This window comes from Coregonus clupeaformis, chromosome 28, assembly GCF_020615455.1.
Source record: "Coregonus clupeaformis isolate EN_2021a chromosome 28, ASM2061545v1, whole genome shotgun sequence".
NCBI lineage: Eukaryota > Metazoa > Chordata > Actinopteri > Salmoniformes > Salmonidae > Coregonus > Coregonus clupeaformis.
The window spans coordinates 7,378,765-7,400,616 of NC_059219.1; the positions used below are offsets into that span (position 1 = coordinate 7,378,765).

The window sequence follows — 21,852 nt, forward strand, 5'->3', positions numbered from 1 at the left end:
TACCTGCATTTGTCCAATAGAAACTATCGTTTTGCTCTGTTTGCTTCCGTTTAGTTCTTAAACTGTAAACGTTTTCCGTAATGAATACACCCCTTCTCTGTCTGAGTGCTGTCCCTATTGGTGCTTTCAAACAGGGACGTGGCACCGCATCGCGACAAACCCATCAGCACGACCTGAACAACATACATGAGAAGAACAACAATCTCATATACTAGACTACAAACGGATGATGGCCTAGTTTTTATCCCTGTTTATGGGTAGACGAGTGCATAGGCTATTTCCAAATGCTACGCTTGGCATATAGGCTGCAGTGGGAAATATTAATGAAAAAAATCAAATGTAACATAATGTTGTTTTCTGCGTTTCTGCTACTGCTGAGAACATGTTGAGACCAGCCGGTCGTGGCAAATCAGTGAAATCATTACAATGAAGTTTATAAGGCCTATTTAAAAATAAACAGTAATGAAAAATATGTAGATCCATTGTTTTCATTTAGGCTATTGTAAAATACATAGATAAAATATTCAAAGTCAGGCTATTGCCTTTTTTATTACGGCACCTTTTATAATTTATTATAAGAGAGCCATTGGCAGTAGCCTGAATTATGTTGGATGAACTTTCCACTATGCACCGATTTCAGATCAGTTTGTGGTTCTACTCATTATAAACAAAGTAGGTTTAAACTGATTCAGGGTCTGTCTTTACAGAACTGCTCATCGTCGGGTTTTAAAACCCGGAAACCGTTGTGGCTAGATCCGGAAGTTTACCCCAAGTGAAAACAGAAAAATATGGCGGGGGACACTTTAACGGAGCTTCTTTTTCTGGATACGTTCAAACATCAAAGTGCAGAGGTAGCTAAATCTGTTAATACCGCTTGGGTTTTCTCCCAGGAGTATACTTTGCTGAGATTCCACTTAGCTAGCTAACTTTGGCTTCTGATCCTCCATCTTCCCCTAGGCTAATGCTAATGCTAACACAGTGGCCACCTTGCAGAATAACTAAATCGTCCTTCCAAACTAAGTGTGATGCATTGTTTCCTAGCAAAGTATTACGTTTTAAGTAGGTTACGGGTTCTTATATGCAGTGGCCTCTCCTACAGTTGTAGCGGGGATAGGGATACGCGAAACTAGCTAGCCATAATGGATAACGGGACAGTCGGCAACAGCGTGTGCGCAGATTGTTTACCCGCTAGCAAGCTACTCACACAGGTTACGTTACACAGACAGTTTTCAGACTGTTCATATTTACAGATATAGTCTACAGTTACTGTCTGCAGATGAATACACGAAATTCCCAATTGGCCCTTTTGTTTATTTATGGCACAAAAAAGAGCTGACTGTTTTTGTTGTGCGCTGACATGGTCTAAATAAAAATCGAATCACATTTTATTTGTCACATGCGCCGAATATAACGGGTGTGGTAGGCCTTACAGTGAAATTACTAAAATGTGTTCTGTCTGTAGCTGACCAATGTGGACGTGGTGCGGTTCCCGTGCGGTGTCCTGATCACAGAGGTGCGCGTCATTCCCCCTGGAATTAAAGCACACACCAGCCTGCCAGACAACCGGGCATTCGGGTAAGAAACCATCATTCAAGGTGTATAAGGGAGAGCAAAATAAATATATACTACTATGTGACTGGGATGTGTGTGAGGGGAACTCCAGGGGCCTCATTTATCAATCATGCATAGGCACAAATCTGTGCATAAACCATGTGTGGGATTATTTCCACGCAAAGTGTGCAATTTTATCAATATGAACGTTTGCTTGAGTGTGTGTAACTTTATGCACAGTCATAACCGTGCTCACACACAGTGCCAAGTGGTGGAATAATGCCTTGATCACACCTACAGCCTCATTGAGCAAAATGGTAAGCAGCATCATCTGGATATGTGTGCAACAAAAGTTCAACATTCACATTTTGCTACCATTAATGTCAAGCCGTCTACGCATACAATTTAATGCATAAGTTCAATAAATCCAATGTATGCACCACACAGAATGCACTGCAATGCAATTATGCAAGGCAAACGCAGCATTCCATTGGAAATGAATGTACTTGTTGTGTACCAAAACGCAATGATGCTGTCAGTGTGATCGAGGCGTAAGGGAACTGTCAAGTGTAGAATGGGGAAAATATATGATGAAAATGTCTGAAATTGCGATGGAGTAATAATTAAATCATTTTTCGATGTCATTGTATTTCCATTGTGAATTCATGCAACATATCTTGACAGGCATATAATTTGACCACATCAGTGCATTTGTTACTATAATAATTCACATAAAGTACAGTCATTTGTTAAATTAGACGCACATGTGAAAGTGAAACCATTGTTGAAATACTATAAAAGACTGAGATAATGGGAAATCGAATGAGAGGCTGATCTTGCTCTGTTAGAAGATTTGGCATGCTGCATTTCACAGAGAGCCTGTTTTTAGAAACAGGTGGGACTTCTTTGGTTTTGGGAAATTATGTCTGATGAGACAATCTTATAGGGTTTTTGTGAGGACTTAAGACTTACTTTAAAAAGGCAAACGCATGCCATTCCGGTGCACATCCAAGTGCTATCCACCCTCTGGTTTTTGGCATTGGGAGCTTGCCGATCGGCATCTCACAGCCTCGGTGAGACAGTGTTTTGGATGCAATCGTCAGTAAAACGAACTATAACCATTTCCATACACCATCGCACAACAGGTTGAAGTCAAGTTTTTTGTTGCCATCAATGGGTTCCCAAATACGAACGGAGCAATAGCCGGCACCCACATTGCCATAAAAGCACCATCCCAAAACGAGTTGAACTATGTGAACAGTAAAGGCTTCCACTCTTAATGTGCAGGTGATAAGTTATGTGATGTGCAAAAGACGCTGCTGAATGTGGTGGCCAATGTTGGCCTATAGGCCTACAGGAGGGAGCTGTTGAGGATGGATGGCTTATTCGTGAGTGTTGCCTACTCATTTGAAGTATATTTGCCATTGCTAAAGCAACTAATTGTCTTAATGGTCCTCTCGTTTTGGCTTTGGTTTTATTTTTACTGTTCAAGCCGCAACTGAGAGAGACAAATGAAACCTTTTGGTTGTACTCAATCTCTGACACTAGCACCACTATTTTCTTAGCCTTTTTTGGTTGCGATGTTGTATATCATGGTACGGTGTTGTATATTCCCCACAGGCTTTAAAGGGATGATTTAGACCATGTATGATTAATTGGGGGCGTTTCAAAATGCAAATAGCCAAGGTCGTGCAAGAGCACTGAGGCTGAGAACAACGTATTTATCAACGGTTATCTCCTACAGGTGTACAAATGAAGCTTGTGGGATTGTTTGAGAAATCATACTTTTTCTATGTATACGAACATTCTATATTCTGTTTGTAAGTAGTATTTTATATAAGTTTCTACGCAATATTGATAAATGAGGCCCCAGAACTGTAATGTCCTGTTTGGCCTCATTCTCACCGTGTGTGAGGTAACAGTAACCGGACAGACGGGATCTCTCATGTGTCCGAAAGGGGGGCTGAGTGGTGATGTCATATCCTGTTCCTGTCTGTTTCCAGGGAGACGTCGCCTCATTCCTTCCAGCTGGAGCTTTTCTTCAACAACCTCACTAAACCCAGCAACGCCTGCTTCCACAGACTGGGCAGGTCAGTAATACTTAGTACATTCTATTTGAATTGAATTTATTTGGGTAAATGACATATCTAACAGAAATGTACAATGTGGACCCAGAGGATAGCACTTAAAAGTATTAATTTTAAAAAATGTTTCCAAAGACTGGTCCTCGAATATACCTCTATTTCTCTCAAACTCCCGCTCTCTGTCTGTATCCCTCTCTCTCTACCTCTTCCTCTGTCACTCCTGCCCTCCCAGTATCTGTCTATTTCTCTCTCTCCGCCCCTCCTTTTTCTCTTCCCAGAATGTGTCCATAAAAGTATTCTCACCTGTAGAACCTGTCAGGGCAGAGACCAATCTGTGCCGACTGTCTTAGTCCTTGTCCATGCCGAGACTGGTCTCCAGAAACTCAGCCCTGTTGTTGCACCTGTCGAATCACACACAACAGAATGTAGAACACAGAAAGACACATCGATCATTCCAACAGAGAACACAGGCACAACCTAATGTTGGTCAAGCGCTCACAGGCCATTGTTGTTAACCTGAGAGAGAACTTGCAGTACGTCAGCCCCTCTACTGTAGCCTGCTCCACTACTAATGGAAATGTGATAACTCTCTTTCTCTTGCTGTCTCGTCCTTACAGTTTTGAATATGACGAAAACAAATCCATCATTTTCAGGCCCAATGGAAAGGTAAAGACTCCTCCCCCTCTGTCTGTGGAAAGGTCACTGTTCTCTCTGCAGGTGAACTGTGTTGTGTGTGTGTGTCGCTTTGTGTTTGTAATGGTGTGTGTGTGTTATGTAGGTGAATACAGATGGTCTGGTACTGCGTGGTTGGTACACCAGTCTGACGGTGGCGGTGTACGGTACAGCGGAACGGTCACATGGTCACGACCGGGACTCTCCCCCGCCTCCCCCTCCCCCACCCCCCCAACAACAGACTGGCCTCAAGAGGATCGTCAAACAAGGTGGGTAAAGACTCATACTAGAGTTGTCAGGATACCACTATCACAATACTACCATACTTTCCATTGCAAAAAGGAAAACACAAGGCGGACTAAACTGTGTGTGTCTCAGAATGGGATAAGGAGGAACAGTATAATGGAAGTCCCCCCAGACCAGCTCCCAGAGGCCCCCGCACCCCTCCTGGACCGCCCCCACCAGATGATGATGATGAGGAGCCAGTCCCAGTGACCGGTAACACACACACACACACACATTTCTCTGTCTTTATGTTTATCTCACAGGGACAGATATCATACTGTATATTCAACTAGCTAACCTTGCCAAAAGAAACGTGTCCGTGTCTTTGTGCAAGCCTGTATACCTGATGCCCTCTTTGGTTGCTGCGATAACCGACTGTGGTGTCCATGGTGACTGTCTCAGTTGGAGTGTCCAAGGCGGAGCCGACTGAAAGAGGGGAGGACTACCTGGAAGCGGTCTCACCTGAACGCGGCTCACTACCTGCCGACGAACCCTACTCAGATGCCGAGCCTGAGGAAGAGGGGGAGGAAGAAGAGGACGAGGAGCCGGAAGAAGAGGACGACGCACGGACGGAGTGTAGCGCCCCTGAGGATGAGGAGGAGGAAGAGGAGGAAGATGAGGGTGAGGAGGAGGAGGAGGAAGGTAGGGGGGCTCCTGTGTGACGGCAGGACAGACAGTGTGTGTGCTCTAGCATGCTGCCTGCACCCCTCAACCCTAACCCTATACCCTGCTCAGACCCCTCAACCCTAACCCTATACCCTGCTCAGACCCCTCAACCCTAACCTTACACCCTGCTCAGACCCCTCAACCCGAACCCTATACCCTGCTCAGACCCCTCAACCCTAACCCTATACCCTGCTCAGACCCCTCAACCCTAACCCTACACCCTGCTCAGACCCCTCAATCCTAACCCTATACCCTGCCACCTAACCCTAACCCTATACCCTGCCACCTAACCCTAACCCTATACCCTGCCACCTAACCCTAACCCTATACCCTGCCACCTAACCCTAACCCTATACCCTGCCACCTAACCCTAACCCTATACCCTGCTCAGACCCCTCAACCCCTAACCCTATACCCTGCCCCCTCAACCCTAACCCTATACCCTGCCCCCTAACCCTAACCCTATACCCTGCCCCCTCAACCCTAACCCTATACCCTGCTCAGACCCCTCAACCCTAACCCTATACCCTGCTCAGACCCCTCAACCCTAACCCTACACCCTGCTCAGACCCCTCAACCCTAACCCTACACCCTGCTCAGACCCCTCAACCCTAACCCTACACCCTGCTCAGACCCCTCAACCCTAACCCTACACCCTGCTCAGACCCCTCAACCCTAACCCTACACCCTGCTCAGACCCCTCAACCCTAACCCTACACCCTGCTCAGACCCCTCAACCCTAACCCTGCTCAGACCCCTCAACCCTAACCCTATACCCTGCTCAGACCCCTCAACCCTAACCCTACACAGTGCAGTTAACAGAGCCGTTGTAACCAGCCTAACCAGTTGTAATCATAAGCCTTAGAGCCATGGATGTTGCTGCTGTAATTTCAGATCCCCTTGCATGACAAACTAACTGCGCCTGTCTGTTGTGGTTGTCTCTCTCATTCTTAACTCTTGGTTGAGTGAAATGTAATTTCATCATGTTATTAGTGTTTTAGCACTAATGTGAGTGTTGTGAGTGAGGCCTTTTCTTTTGCTGTGTTTGTGTAGATTGTTTTTGTTGTTGATTTACAATATTTCTTTCACACTCCCTCCCTCCCCTCTCCAGGTGATGACGGTTATGAGCAAATCAGTAGTGATGAGGATGACTTGGACAATGGGAGTTTTAAGGTGCCCAGTTTTGACATTGACTACACCCCTGAAGACCTGGCCTCTGTGCCCCCAGTCCAGTACGACCCCTACGAAAGAGAGCTACGCCCACTGCTCTACTTCACCCCTCCCTACAAGACCCGCTTCGACTCCCAGCTGGAGAGGGCCAGGGGGGCTGTGTGTTGTGGTCCAGAGGGGCCTGGAGGTGGAGAGGGGGCAGAGGCTGAGGTTGTAGCCCAGATGAGAGAGCTCCTGGCTGGGATAGGAGTGGACCGCGACTCCCGCTGGGTCACGGCCCTAGAGCAGGCATCAGGGCTGCTCGCTAGAGGTTTGGGCTTTCTGATTGCACAGGGGGAATGGGAGGAGCCTATTGGAGCTCTGGTCCAATGGGCTCTCCAGGGTCTTAGTATGGAGATAGCTCTGACCCAACCCATTGCTCTAAACCTCAGGCAGCTGAAAGCTGGAGCTAAGCTGGCTTCCTGCTTGGCTGAGTGCCCACAGGGCCTCACTGCGCTGCTGCACGAGGGAGCCCTGGAGCTCCTACTGGAGCTGCTCCAGGTGGACCATGTGTCGTCCACGCTGAAGCTGTGTATCCTGAGGGCTCTGGATGCTCTGACCAGTGCCCCCGCTGGTGTGGAGGCCTTCCTACAGGAGGGGGAGATGGAGAGGAGTGGATACCAGGTGAGAGGGGCCATACTGTACACATAAAGACCTTATAATAGAGAGGAGTGGATACCAGGTGAGAGGGGCCATACGGTACACATAAAGACCTTATAATAGAGAGGAGTGGACACCAGGTGAGAGGGGCCATACGGTACACATAAAGACCTTATAATAGAGAGGAGTGGATACCAGGTGAGAGGGGCCATACGGTACACATAAAGACCTCATAATAGAGAGGAGTGGACACCAGGTGAGAGGGGCCATACGGTACACATAAAGACCTTATAATAGAGAGGAGTGGATACCAGGTGAGAGGGGCCATACTGTACACATAAAGACCTTATAATAGAGAGGAGTGGATACCAGGTGAGAGGGGCCATATGGTACACATAAAGACCTTATAATAGAGAGGAGTGGATACCAGGTGAGAGGGGCCATACTGTACACATAAAGACCTTATAATAGAGAGGAGTGGATACCAGGTGAGAGGGGCCATACTGTACACATAAAGACCTTTATAATAGAGAGGAGTGGATACCAGGTGAGAGGGGCCATACGGTACACATAAAGACCTTATAATAGAGAGGGGTGGATACCAGGTGAGAGGGGCCATACGGTACACATAAAGACCTTATAATAGAGAGGAGTGGATACCAGGTGAGAGGGGCCATACGGTACACATAAAGACCTTATAATAGAGAGGAGTGGATACCAGGTGAGAGGGGCCATACTGTACACATAAAGACCTTATAATAGAGAGGAGTGGATACCAGGTGAGAGGGGCCATACTGTACACATAAATACCTTATAATAGAGAGGAGTGGATACCAGGTGAGAGGGGCCATACTGTACACATAAATACCTCATAATAGAGAGGTTGCGTGTGTTACTGAGGTTGTGTGTTGTGTGTCCGCCCCCCGCAGCGGTTGGTGCAGCTGTTCCTGGGGGAGGAAACCGTGCGGGTGGTAACCGCGGGCAACTCCATTCTGCAGAAAGGCCACGCCTATGAGGTTATGACTGACCTGCAGAGGACAGCGGCAGCCTGGAGCGAGCCTCTGCAGGTAAACACACACTGACTGGAGACCTGCGTTTTGAGAACGGTTATTTTGGTCTGATAAAAGTTCCCATTTCATAACCAGTTCCCAGTTCAGTGTGGAACTCTGTGGTTTCTATGTCTGAGGTTCTACTGTGCATATAATTACTACAGTATATGAGATTTATCATTGTTATATGTCAGGATGAGGGGGAGGAGCCTGACATACCAATGGAGGAGGAGCCATCATTAGGCCACTCCCCTGTCAGCGAGGCTGAGCTGGATAGGTTGGCTGGGGTTCTAGAAGAGTTACATCACCTTCTAGAGACTGCCCCCCACACCATGGTCCAGCCCCCTGGAAAGGCCTTCCCTACAACCACACGCATTACTGGTCCACAGGAGAGAGACGACCCCTACCCTACACTTTACAGGTAGGTACAACACAAAAACTCACACACACACATACACACACAGTCGTTTGTACTAATAACTCCCCCCCACAGGTACATGCATGCATGTCACTTCCTGGAGAGCACGGCGGTGGCGTTGTCAGCAGCAGTGGCGACGGGGCATACAGGCGTCACTCACGCAGTCAGAGAACTCCTGCACTTCCTGTCTCTCACCCAATCAGGACTGCTCTTCATGCTGGCCCAGCCCACGCCTACCAACTTGCTGCTCCGCCTCCTAGCAACCGTCGCCGAGGCTGAGGGAGAGGAGCCTATGGTCATCGGGGGCGACGGGGGGTTCTTGGGCCCCGGATTGGGTGAAGAGGGTTTGGGGGTGTGGCTGATGCAGGCGCTGCATGCCCTCCAGAGTGTTTCTGAGCTGATGAGTCACGTGACTGCCGGCGGGGAGGGAGGGGTGGGGCTAGAGGAGGGGGACAGTGCGGAGGTACTGAGCATGCTCCATGCCCTCTACCTCATCACCTTCACACAGACTGGGAGGAGTGCTGTGGCCCATGTCTTCAGCCTGGAGAACAACCTTTCCTGTCTGGTTACGCTGCTGCAGCACCACAGCAAGGACGGACACGGGGAGGCCAAGGCCCGGAAGGCGGTGACCTATAACTATGCGTGTATGCTGGTGCTGATGGTGGTTCAGAACTCCAGTGATCTCCGTACCATGGAACAACACGCTGTTCCTCTACTCATCCTGGCCAAGGCTGATGACACCAACGCTAAACTACAGGGTACGTAGCTCCTGACCCCTGACTCTAACAGGGTTTGGCCGGCCGGGACTCCCCCACGGACTCCTTTTGGCGGGCCGGGTGCCTGCAAGCTGACTTCGGTCGCCAGCTGGATGGTGTTTCCTCCGACACATTGGTGCGCCTGGCTTCCGGGTTAAGCGAGCAGTGTGTCAAGAAGCAGTGCGGCTTGGCAGGGTTGTGTTTCTGAGGACGCATGGCTCTCGACCTTCGCCTCTCCCGAGTCCGTAGGGGAGTTGCAGCGATCGGACAAGACTGTAACTACCAATTGGATATCACGAAAAGGGGGGTAAAAGTACAAAAATAAATACAAAGTAAAAAAAAATATATATATATATTAAAAAAAGAATGTGTTGAACTACTATTCAGAATTCATTGCAAAGGTGAACTGCAACACTAAGTCATCTTCTCAGTGTTGGTCTTGTGTTCCAGAGCTGAGTCAGTGGCTGGAACCTCTGGACAAAGTGAAGTTAGAGATGGGCAGCATCCCCAGCCTTATAGACTACATCAAACAGGTGAGCTACAGGTCCCCAAGGAGTGATAACCAGTTGTTGCAGTTTGTTTAATACCTCATAATGATGACTTGGCTGCAGGCCTTCACCTCCCTAAACACACACACACCGACTTGCTTTGATATAACTAGCTGACTGAACTCCACTCCATGGTCAAGGAAGTTTCTGATTAAATCCACCAACGGAGTGGAGCAGAGATCAGGTTTTGTGAAATTCAGCAACAGCTAATTTGATTTGATTTATTAGGATCCCCATTAGCCAATGCCAATGGCGACAGCTAGTCTTACTGGGGTCTGACACATAACGAAAAATACATTACAGACAAAATACTTTACATACATTAACATGTAGTGTGTGTGTGTGCATCTATCAGTTCCACATACATGTCAGTACATATACACAACAAGTAGGTCACATGTGGGAGAGGCGTTGTGCCGTGAGGTGTTGCTTTATTTGTTATTTGAAACCAGGTTTGCTGTTCACTTGCACTATATAAGACGGGAGTTCCATGCACTCATGGCTTTGTATAATACTGTACGTTTCCTTGAATTTGATCTGGACCTGGGGTCTGTGAAAAGACCCCCGGTGGCATGTCTGGTGGGGTAAGTGTGTGTGTAAATTGACTATACAAACAATTAGGAATTTCCAACACATTAATGTTTCTTATAAAAACAAGAAGTGACGCAGTGTCTTTCCTCAACTATTAGCCAAGAGAGACTGGCATGCATAGTATTAATATTAGACCTCTGTTTACAATGAAGAGCAAGACGTGCCACTCGGTTCTGGGCCAGCTGCAGCTTAACTAGGTCTTTCTTTGCAGCGCTTGACCATATGACTGGACAATAATCAAGATAAGATAAAACTAGAGCCTGCAGGACTTGCTTTGTGGAGTGTGGTGTCAAAAAAGCAGAGCATCTCTTCATTATGGACAGACCTCTCCCCATCTTTATAACCATTGAATCTATATGTTTGTGCATGAAAGTTTACAATCTAAGGTAACACCAAGTAATTTAGTCTCCTCAACTTGTTCAACAGCCACACCATGCATTAGCAGATTCAGCTGAGGTCCAGAACAAAGGGAATTATTTGTACCAAATACAATGCTCTTAGTTTTAGATGTTCAGGGCCAGTTTATTACTGGCCACCCATTCCAAAACAGACTGCAACTCTTTGTTAAGGGTTTCAGTGACTTCATTATCTGCGGTTGCTTACGCATATACGGTTGAATCATCAGCATACATGGACACACATGCTTTGTTTAATGCCAGTGGCAGGTCATTGGTAGAACAAAGAAAACAGTAGAGGGCCTAGAGAGCTACCCTGCGGTACATGCAAATAGTTGTGACAGTGCAAATAGTTGTTACAGTGGCTGACCCAGATCTTGACTGTGGGGGGGGAGAGAGAAGAGAAGAGAGAGAGAGAGAGAGATGTGGCTGCATGCATATGGATGTGCATCAGTTAGAGCATGGCTGATGTAAACAAAGTACATATTGTATGTACATGTGTATTATTGGTCATATTACTAACGGAGAACCCATTCTGTCCCGTGTGTGTCCCTGTAGAACGTCGAGAACGTGTTGACCCTAGAGGGAAGTGGACTGATGTCTGCTCTGAGGGCCCTCTGCCAGATCGCCTGTCCCCCTCCCGCCGTAGAGGGTCAGCAGAGAGATCTGAAGTGGAGTCTAGCGGGGGTGCAGTTGTTTTCTGGGGAGGGCTTGGACATGTGTGTTTGTGTGCTCCAGAAGCTGTGTAGCGTGTTGCTGCCTGCCTGGCGTGTGCACGGACACATGGGACCCACGCCGCAGCGCTGTATGATCCTTGGCATGTGCGCGAACACGCTAAGGCTGCTGCGGACCATGCTGACAGAGCTGCTGCGTAGCGGGGCCTTCCAGTTCAGGGACACGCGTGTGGCGAGCACGTTGGTGACGCTACACATGGTCGTGTGTTCAGCCCCGGCCTCTGGACGTCTAGACTGGGAGGAGACCAAGGTTCAGGCCCTCATCGTAGACGTGCTGCTCACCTTCACACAGGGAGTCAGCGAACAGGTACAACTCTTTTCTGATTGTCCTGTAACATTATGTCACATGTTGTGTGTGTTGCGTGCGTGCGTGTGTGTTGTTGTGTGGCGTGCGTGTTTGTGTGTTTTGTGTGTCTGTGTGTGTGTTGCGTGCGTTTATGTGTGTGTGTGTAATAACCTGTGTATCATTTCCCCTGTAGATGACCCACACAGAGGAGACTCTGCTCAGCAACACATGGTCTCTGATGCTGAAGGAGGTGTTGGGCTCTCTACTGAAAGCCCCAGAGGGACTCTTCTCAGGCCTCACCCTGCTGTCTGAACTACTGCCACTCCCCCTGCCCATGCAGAGCACACAGGTACACACATAGACGGCTGCTGCTTCTCATGTTGATACAGCAACCGTCATCAGTAACAGTCTGTATGTCATCAGATTGACACTTAACAAATAGACCAATGCATGAGGTAGGACAAGTCTTTCATGTTGGAAACATCCAAACCAAGGGGGAACAGGTTTCTAGTTGTGTGTTGTGCCTGGCCCCCCTCCAGGTGATCTCGGTCCAGGACGTGGCGGTAGCGTTGAACACCAGGAAGTTGTGGAGCATGCACCTGCGGGTGCAGTGGGGCATGTTTGCGGACGCCCTCGGGTGTGTGTGTGGAACTAGCTGTCCACCGCTGCTGGCCATGCTGCGACGTGTGTGTGTGCAGCTGGCTGACCTCTCCTCTCCCACCGCCACCCTCATCATGAAGACCCTGCTGGAGCTACTGCTGGGGGAAGTACAGCCGTAAGACAGGCACAAACACACAGCCTTTTGCACCTCATCAACTAAGATGGCAAGCCAAATAAATCCCAAATTGGCCATGTATATTATTTCACGTCCAAATTACAACCACCATGCTACCATCTCTGGTGTGTGTGTGTGTGTGTGTGCGTGTTTGTATCTAGTGTGTGTATGTTTTTGATTTGGGTATGTGTGGTTGTGTTTTTCAGTGTGGAGGGTAAGAGTCCGGGTTGGGGGCAGGTCCTGCGTCTCCTCTCTCTATTCGACACCCTGGTTTCCCAGAGAGCCTGTAAGATCACAACGTTACACCTGCTCTCTGGCTCCGCCCCCGGAGACGAACCATTGACTGATGTCTTCCCCCTGCTACTGTCCCTATTGGTTCCCTCTGCTGACCACGCCCTGCCACAACAGCACTGTGCAGAGCTGGTGGGATCTGTCCTGCAGTCACTGTGTGACCAGGTAACACACAAAGCACCTGGCATTGTATGAGACTAATGCACTTCATCCACTAGTTGTTGTTTTGCCTCCAGCTATTACAGTGGAGAGGTATGGGGTGAATTGGTGCCTGCTATGTTGTGTTCATAAACATTTAGGTCTTTGTGCTCTTTAGTCTAAACTATGTGTCAGATTAGCAGGGTGTCGTATCCGGCTGAGCCAGGTAAGAGAGGGAGCAGTAGAGGGAGAGAGGTAGGTGTGTGTTTAACCCCATCGGTCCCAAGACACCAGCAAAAAATAGGCTTTTCATTTATTTGACTTTCATTTATCTGCATGTCCAGCTCTTATATTTAGCCTCACAATGAAGTGTTTTACCATTTTCTTTTCAGGACAACCAGGGCTACAAGTAAAACACAAAACTATTTGACATAAACAGTTGCATTCATGAGTTCTATTGACAGAGCAAAAACCTGATAAAAATGTAGTTATATGTTATACAGAAACTTTGCTCACTGGGAAATTAATATCCAACTAGTCAGTGACAACTGTGTGGAGTTTGGAGTTTATAACACCAATTATGTGAGCTTATTACAGTATTATAGACACTATGTCCTGGAATTTACTATGATCTTCTATGTAGAAGAACCCCTTACCTTCTAATGCCTCTTGTGTAGCTAATGAGCATCATCGAGTGAAACATGTTACGTGTTTGTGAGAGTCTCAGCTTTTCATATATACATTTAATAGGCATCTCAAATCATTCTGACTCTACAGACATTTGTGTAAACAGTGGGACTCATTGGGTTAACTCTGCTGTGTGTGTGTGTGTTAGGACATCTCTCTGGTGGTGCCCCACCCAGCCGAGGGGTGTGTGTCGGAGGCCGAGCAGCTGGCCAATGCCCTTCCAGGACGGGAAATGATCTCATCAGTGTGCGACTCGCTGCTGGAGGTTTTGGGGAACGGAGAGAGCAGTGCCACTCTGCTCCTCACCTGTCTCAGAACACTCATGTTCCTCACAGAACATGACTATGGACTCTACCACCTCAAAGGGTACTCACACACTCCTCACTGCCAGGAGTTTAGATCAATGCAAGTGTAGCATGTATAGTGGGGAGAACAAGTATTTGATACACTGCCGATTTTGCAGGTTTTCCTACTTACAAAGCATGTAGAGGTCTGTAATTTTTATCATAGGTACACTTCAACTGTGAGAGACGGAATCTAAAACAAAAATCCAGAAAATCACATTGTATGATTTTTAAGTAATTAATTTGCATTTTATTGCATGACATAAGTATTTGGTCACCTACCAACCAGTAAGAATTCCGGCTCTCACAGACCTGCTAGTTTTTCTTTAAGAAGCCCTCCTGTTCTCCACTCATTACTTGTATTAACTGCACCTGTTTGAACTCGTTACCTGTATAAAAGACACCTGTCCACACACTCAATCAAACAGACTCCAACCTCTCCACAATGGCCAAGACCAGAGAACTGTGTAAGGACATCAGGGATAAAATTGTAGACCTGCACAAGGCTGGGATGGGCTACAGGACAATAGGCAAGCAGCTTGGTGAGAAGGCAACAACTGTTGGCGCAATTATTAGAAAATGGAAGAAGTTCAAGATGACGGTCAATCACCCTCGGTCTGGGGCTCCATGCAAGATCTCACCTCGTGGGGCATTACATGAGGAAGGTGAGGGATCAGCCCAGAACTACACGGCAGGACCTGGTCAATGACCTGAAGAGAGCTGGGACCACAGTCTCAAAGAAAACCATTAGTAACACACTACGCCGTCATGGATTAAAATCCTGCAGCGCACGCAAGGTCCCCCTGCTCAAGCCAGCGCATGTCAAGGCCCGTCTGAAGTTTGCCAATGTCCATCTGGATGATCCAGAGGAGGAATGGGAGAAGGTCATGTGGTCTGATGAGACAAAAATATAGCTTTTTGGTCTAAACTCCACTCGCCGTGTTTGGAGGAAGAAGAAGGATGAGTACAACCACAAGAACACCATCCCAACCGTGAAGCATGGAGGTGGAAACATCATTCTTTGGGGATGCTTTTCTGCAAAGGGGACAGGACGACTGCACCGTATTGAGGGGAGGATGGATGGGGCCATGTATCGCGAGATCTTGGCCAACAACCTCCTTCCCTCAGTAAGAGCATTGAAGATGGGTCGTGGCTGGGTCTTCCAGCATGACAACGACCTGAAACACACAGCCAGGGCAACTAAGGAGTGGCTCCGTAAGAAGCATCTCAAGGTCCTGGAGTGGCCTAGCCAGTCTCCAGACCTGAACCCAATAGAAAATCTTTGGAGGGAGCTGAAAGTCCGTATTGCCCAGCGACAGCCCCGAAACCTGAAGGATCTGGAGAAGGTCTGTATGGAGGAGTGGGCCAATTTCCCTGCTGCAGTGTGTGCAAACCTGGTCAAGACCTACAGGAAACGTATGATCTCTGTAATTGCAAACAAAGGTTTCTGTACCAAATATTAAGTTATGCTTTTCTGATGTATCAAATACTTATGTCATGCAATAAAATGCAAATTATTTACTTAAAAATCATACAATGTGATTTTCTGGATTTTGAAAAATTACAGACCTTTACATGCTTTGTAAGTAGGAAAACCTGCAAAATCGGCAGTGTATCAAATACTTGTTCTCCCCACTGTATATAGACAATAGTAGGGGTTAAAGCACTGAACCCTGTGGAACACCGAATTCAACTGTAGTATGTGTGTTTTTAGAGCTCTGAAGAAGCACAGTGCCAGTGTGTGTGCTCTGTTGAAGAGACAGGTGTTCTCCTTCAGGAAAGACTCTGCTGAACTCCTCTCTGCTCTGCTGGACTTCCTACGACAGATCCTCAACACTGACCCTCTGGTAAAACCCCAAACAAGTCCATATCAACATTATCAACCCTTATTAACATGATCAACCATTATCCAGTCAACCATTATCAGCCGATGCTGATATGAAGGCCGATCCGCCCGTATATCATTAATCATTCTATCACACTCTCTCTTCTCATACCCAGGGTTGCTGTGGGGAGGAGAGTGGAGGGGAAGAGTCTGTGCTGGTCCCGCCCCCAAGGTCTGTGGCTCTGACTGGCTCAGAGATGAAGGCTCTGCTACAGTGGGAGGAGACTGACACACACCCTCTAAATACACTAGAGAAACACATCACGGTACACACACACACTTTGTGCATAGTAATGATTATAAATGCAAGTACAGATCTCCGAACGGAAGCAGTAGCAGTAACTGTCATGTGTGTAGAAGCTCTGCAAGGAAGAGGATTCATTGGAGACCCTGTTGGAGAATGTGATTGGTCTACGACAGACGCTGGAAACCACTATGGATGCATCTTCTCCCCCTGAGACGGAGCCCACTCTACCCAACCCTGACACGCTATTGGCCCAGTTCAACCACAGGTACCGCCCACTGACACTGTTGGCCCAATAGATACCGTTAAAGCTGCAATATGTAACTTTTTGGGCGACCTGACCAAATTCACATAGAAATGTTAGTTATAGATCTGTCATTCTCATTGAACGCAAGTCAAAGAAGCGGTAGATATGTGATATGTGCGCTATTCCTATGCTTCCCATTCTTAAATTTTGTTATTTTACTTTCGGTTCTGTACACCAGCTTCAAACAGCAGAAACAGTTATGGAATATATATTTCACTGCGGTTTAGATGCTACATTGATTCTCTACACTATACTTGCCTGTTTTGTCACATAATCTGAAATTAGGCGAACTATTAGAATTTTAGCAACCAGGAAATGGCGGAGCGATTTCTGCATAGTGCACCTTTAACAATCTGGCTCGTCTTGAATGCCCCACTGACATGCTATGGACCCAGTTTTGACCCCAAACTGTGTGTGTCCTGTTCTGACTGTCTGTGTGTGTTCTCTCCTGTAGGACAGTGTTTGTGTTGTCGGAGGTGTTGGATGAGCAGCTGAAGGCTCTGTGGTTCTCCCCCTTCCACACTGACGACATGGAGGCAGAACTAGACATGGTGAGACACCTGTGTGTTGTTTGAATGTGTGTGTGTCTCCCTGTCTGTGTGTGTGTGTGTGTGTGTGTGTCTCCCTGTCTGTGTGTGTGTGTGCGTAACCTCTCTGTCTCTGTCCCTAGGTGAAGGTGGACCTGCTAGGCCTGGCCCAGGAGTGTTGTCCAGAGTTGGACCTGAAGTCGGAGCTAGAACGCTCCTTCCTGTCTGAGCCCTTGTCTCCCAGTCACACCAAAACTAACAAGGGCTTCAGGCTGGGCAAGCACAAACACGAGACCTTCATCACCAGGTACACACACACTTTTATCACCTTCAGGTACATATAACCATGTGATTGTATGTGACCCACATATTAACAAAGATGCCTGTGTCGTCCTCTTCCTCACTCCAGTGGTAAGTCAGACTACATTGAGCCAGCTAAGAGAGCCCACATGATGGCTGCTCCTCGCGGTCGGGGCAGGGGGGGCTTCGGGGGACAGCTCTGTCGCCCCCACGACATCTTCCGCCAGCGCAAACAGAACACCTCGCGCCCTCCCAGCATGCATGTGGATGACTTTGTGGCGGCAGAGTTTAAAGACGTTGGGACTCCCCTGGGCCTGTTGCCCCCCAAGCGACCCCCTAAGAGCTCCCCCAAACCCCCCACCAGAGGCCTGTTCACTGGGAACAGAGGGAGGGCTGCCTTCCACAGCCAGCAGACACGCTTTTTCACCCCACCGCAGCCTAAAGGAGTGCTGCTGTCTGGTATGTAGACACACATCGCTGTAAACTAACAAGCGGGGGTCTGTTGTCTTTTGAAGAACCTTTGACTAACATGTCTTCCCGTCCCTTCTAGGTAACTATAATGCCCGTCGTGAGGGTGGGCGAGGTGGCTCGTCGTGGAGTGGTCCGTTGCCACCGGTTACCCACAGAGGAACATATAGTGATGCCAGGGGCGGGCAGAGCAACTTCACACGCGGCCCCCTGCCCTCACGACAGCAGCCTGCAGGTACACACACACACATGCTTGTTTGCACACGTACATACTGTATGCACACACACACACATATTCAGAGAACAACATGCATACAAGATAATACTTTCATGCACAATTACTGATGGTCACCCTTGTTCTTCTCCCTCCCTCCTGCCTCTCTATCTCTCTCTCTTTCTCTCTCTTCCAGGTGCGTATCGCCTGGCTCCGCGGGACCGCGCCCCTCGAGGTCGTGGGGGTACAGGCCTGTCGTGGCTGAGTCAGGGAGGAGGAGGAGGAGGAGGAGGGGGGAGGGGGTCTCAGGGGGGGAAGTTTAGCGGTGGGGGAGGCAGCGGAGGGGGGAGGGGACGACACGTTCGCTCCTTCACCAGGTAAACAAACCTGGCCAATGACTGCAGCCCATCACGGCTCTTAACGGACCAATCAGGATAATGAGTACATCATCTCCATGGAAACGTGTCCTCTGTGGGATTCTATTGATGATGATGTGTGAACTTTGTGTTGATCTTGTTGTGTTATGTTTTTGTTCTTTTACATTGTTGTTCAGACTCAATAAAGTTATGTGATTGAGAGCGCTGTCTGGAGTAGTGTGTTAATGTTCCTCACTGTGGTATGTTAGTGTATGGATGGATGGATGCTTGGATTGACAGAAGGATCGATGCATGGGGTATATACAATGTAAGAATTTAGTGATAAGCTGTATATAATTACAATCCATTGGAGTAGATGGAGTAAGACTATCGTACCTTAAGAGGACCAGAGATCAGAGGTGGTTCATCAGACTTTATTTAGGATCTCAGCAGGTTGGTTTCCTCTGAGTTTAAGCAATGTCACAGGTATCTGCCAATCATCAAGGGTGCGTTCAGGAGATGCCACATCGGACAAAATGTTTTCAAACGGTTAAATTAAGAAGGAATTGAGGATATGGTAGTCAATGCATTTTCTCTCATTTGTACCTAATGCACATTACCCAGTGCCCAAAAGTAACATTAGGAATGGCCCCTAAACCCTGTGCAACCTCCCTCAGATGACGGTGACCTCTCTGCTCCTCTTGATGCAGTCGAGGGTGATGCTGCGGGGGCCGGCCTTATGTGACCCCTCCCCTGGCTGTGGGGCGGTAGGCGGGAATAAGGCTGGAGTGGGCGAGGCCGAGGGAAGTGATTGGGTAGAGGCATGTGTTGGCCCCTCCCTCAGCAGGCCCCTGGTTGGGTGTTCTACTAGATTCTGGCTCCTAATTGGCCCGTCTTCTTGATGCAGTCCCCTGATTGGCTCGTCTCTGTTCCACTGGCCCCTGCATGGCTGCAGGCTCCGTAGCATCTCCAGTAGCTCCCTCTTCTCTAGCTCCGCTTCTGCCAGCTCCTGTCTCCGCAGGCGCTCCGCCCCCAAGAGAGCCCGCACATCACACACCACCCTCGACAGCTGGCCCTACACACACAGGGATGTGTCATAACACACACACACACACATAAATCCATATAGGTATTACATATTATAAGTGTGTGTGTGTGTCACCTTGAGGTCCTCCACCTCGCTCTTCAGCAGAGACTCTTTCTGCACCATGTGTCTCCTCTGAGAGTCCAGCCTCGACTCCATCTCACACCTCACCTCCTCCACCTTACCCAACATCTCTGCCCTGCGACACACACAAACACACACGTGTGTCACAATAAGTCACAATATCCATTGTAAAAAAGCAATGATGATAACACCCTTGAGGCTCTAGAATATTGTAAATATTGGCACGACGCGGCTACAACAGCCTAATATACAGTATCTCAATCCATCACCTCAAATACACACAAACCTGAGCAGCTCCAATTCTGTTCGTAGCTCCGCAACACAGTTGTGCTGTGATTGGTCTACAGAGAGAAGGGTATGGCCACAGCCACTAGGACACGCCCTGCTGCGGAACTCACACTCCGACAAGTGAGACTCTAGACCCCTCCTCTCCACCTGCACCGGACAACCTGGGGAGGGGGAGAGGGGAAAGAGAAGTAACAGAAAGATGAAGTAAGAGAGCAACACTTGAGACCTACTGAAAGTCTCTCACTGTCTTTCTCACCCCCACTCCACCTTCCTCTACCCCACTCCACCTTCCTCTCCCCCACTCCACCTTCCTCTCCCCCACTCTGCCTTCCTCTCCCCCACTCCACCTTCCTCTCCCCCACTCTGCCTTCCTCTCCCCACTCCACCTTCCTCTCCCCACTCCACCTTCCTTTAACCCACTCCACCTTCCTGTCCCCCACTCCACCTTCCTCTCCCCCACTCCACTTCATTGCACGGCACTCAAGCACTCCCCCACTCAGAGATGCAGTAGCAAAAGGTCAAAGGAAGATTGAAGGATAATAACTTTTTATGTTTTTAATTGTGCAAATAAATTAAACACAATCCAATCCAATCCCACACAGACACACACACTCTGATACCTACCGCACTGGTAACATATGTAGTCTCCACCTGCCAACAACAGGTCACAGACACACATGAGGGTTCACCTAATACCAACTCACACATCCCCCCATCCCGCCGTTGCATTGGCGCTCATCCCCTGGGGGATGTTACTCATAAAAAATGGAGGTGGTATCCCCCACTGAGTAGTTGGATGTTTCCTCTATACAGATCTAGGGTATTTTATTATTCACCCATAATTGTAAAGGTTAGGATTCGGTTAGCGTAAGATGATCCTAGATCTGTGCCTAAGAGCAACTGCTACCTGGAGCTAAGGTCATTGTTCATCCCAGGTGGGCTCTGTATGATGTCACCATGACAACTGGACTACCACCTGCTCCCCTCACACAGGTGTCATATCACTTCTGCTCCGTCTCAACTAAACACACTTCCATGTAGTATACTATACATTTCTATAATACACTTACACACACTTACATACACACACACATACACTGACACGTTCATATTCACCCACACACTCTCTGTATTGTAATACACTGTAATCAGTGGAGGCTGCTGAGGGGAGGACGGCTCATAGTAATGGCTGGAATGGAGTCAATGGAACGGTATCAACCACATGGAAACCGCATGTTTGATACCATTCCATTGAATCCATTCCAGGCATTATTATGAGCCATCCTCCCCTCAGCAGCCTGTAGTACCTGTGTAGGAGCAGGGCATGAGGGCGAATGGACACTCGTCCTCGTGTGTGTGAAGTGTCTCCAGGCAGCAGACGGCATCACAGCCCTGGCCAGAGTTAACACAACGGATCTGGAGCCTAGACAGGTCATTACGCATGTACCTAACACAGACCAGACCAGAGAGTGGTTGTTAGAATAACCATATTATAGTGTGTGTGTGTGTGTGTGTGTGAGAGTGTTTCTGCGTGAGTGTGTGTACCTGTGTAGTGGTCTCAGAGTGCTGATGTCCAGTGGAAGTCTGTCCTCAGGGCAGGAGTGGTGGTGTATGAGCCAGGAGCTGATGCAGGCAGCGCAGTAGGCATGTTCACAAGGGGCCTGGAGGGGGCGCTCCAACACATCCCGACACACACAGCACAGAAGCCCCTCGTTCACGTACCCCACAAACCTCTCCAGGTCATAACCCATCCTACAGCACACACAGACATACACACATACGTGCAGAGCACATAATGAGGCCACACAGTGCAAAAACAGTCAAACACCCATACAGCAGTGTTGTTAACTTCCTCCTCAATGTTCCTGGTTTTCTGTCTTTGAGCCCCTATGACTCTCCATTCTACTGGCATTCTATTTTACAGAATACACTGACCCTTACCTGAGACTGACAGACTCTCCTCTCCTCCTCTTCTCTCTTCCCTCAGTCCTTTCTTCCTCTTTGGATTTGTCTCCTT

The 21,852-nt window shown here is 48.3% G+C and overlaps 2 protein-coding genes across 3 annotated transcripts; one reads left to right on the forward strand and one right to left on the reverse strand.

The window, feature by feature from the left end:
* The first annotated feature begins 761 nt into the window (after window positions 1-761).
* On the forward strand, window positions 762-18,601 carry LOC121542662 (protein virilizer homolog). Of its 2 annotated transcripts, none has more exons than XM_041852141.2 (25): window positions 762-851; window positions 1,463-1,575; window positions 3,555-3,641; window positions 4,253-4,301; window positions 4,414-4,576; window positions 4,686-4,805; window positions 4,995-5,234; window positions 6,370-7,091; window positions 7,997-8,134; window positions 8,311-8,537; window positions 8,610-9,292; window positions 9,740-9,822; window positions 11,382-11,864; window positions 12,037-12,192; window positions 12,383-12,618; window positions 12,825-13,074; window positions 13,883-14,100; window positions 15,793-15,925; window positions 16,080-16,229; window positions 16,321-16,475; window positions 16,969-17,065; window positions 17,185-17,348; window positions 17,451-17,800; window positions 17,892-18,044; window positions 18,220-18,601. In XM_041852141.2, the coding sequence occupies exons 1-25, from the start codon at window positions 789-791 to the stop codon at window positions 18,402-18,404; spliced, it is 5,418 nt and encodes a 1,805-aa protein (XP_041708075.2). In that variant the 5' UTR covers window positions 762-788; the 3' UTR covers window positions 18,405-18,601. The 2 variants fall into 2 exon arrangements, with proteins under 2 accessions (XP_041708075.2, XP_045064475.1); XM_045208540.1 differs by having other exon boundaries at window positions 4,995-5,213.
* Window positions 18,602-18,797: 196 nt separating this feature from the next.
* LOC121542332 (RING finger protein 151) lies at window positions 18,798-21,811 on the reverse strand. The gene is made up of 6 exons (XM_041851730.1): window positions 21,777-21,811; window positions 21,381-21,587; window positions 21,143-21,282; window positions 19,834-19,996; window positions 19,542-19,662; window positions 18,798-19,454 (listed from the first exon to the last, which is right to left on the reverse strand). The coding sequence occupies exons 2-6, from the start codon at window positions 21,584-21,586 to the stop codon at window positions 19,053-19,055; spliced, it is 1,032 nt and encodes a 343-aa protein (XP_041707664.1). The 5' UTR covers window position 21,587; window positions 21,777-21,811; the 3' UTR covers window positions 18,798-19,052.
* Between the last annotated feature and the right edge of the window lie 41 nt (window positions 21,812-21,852).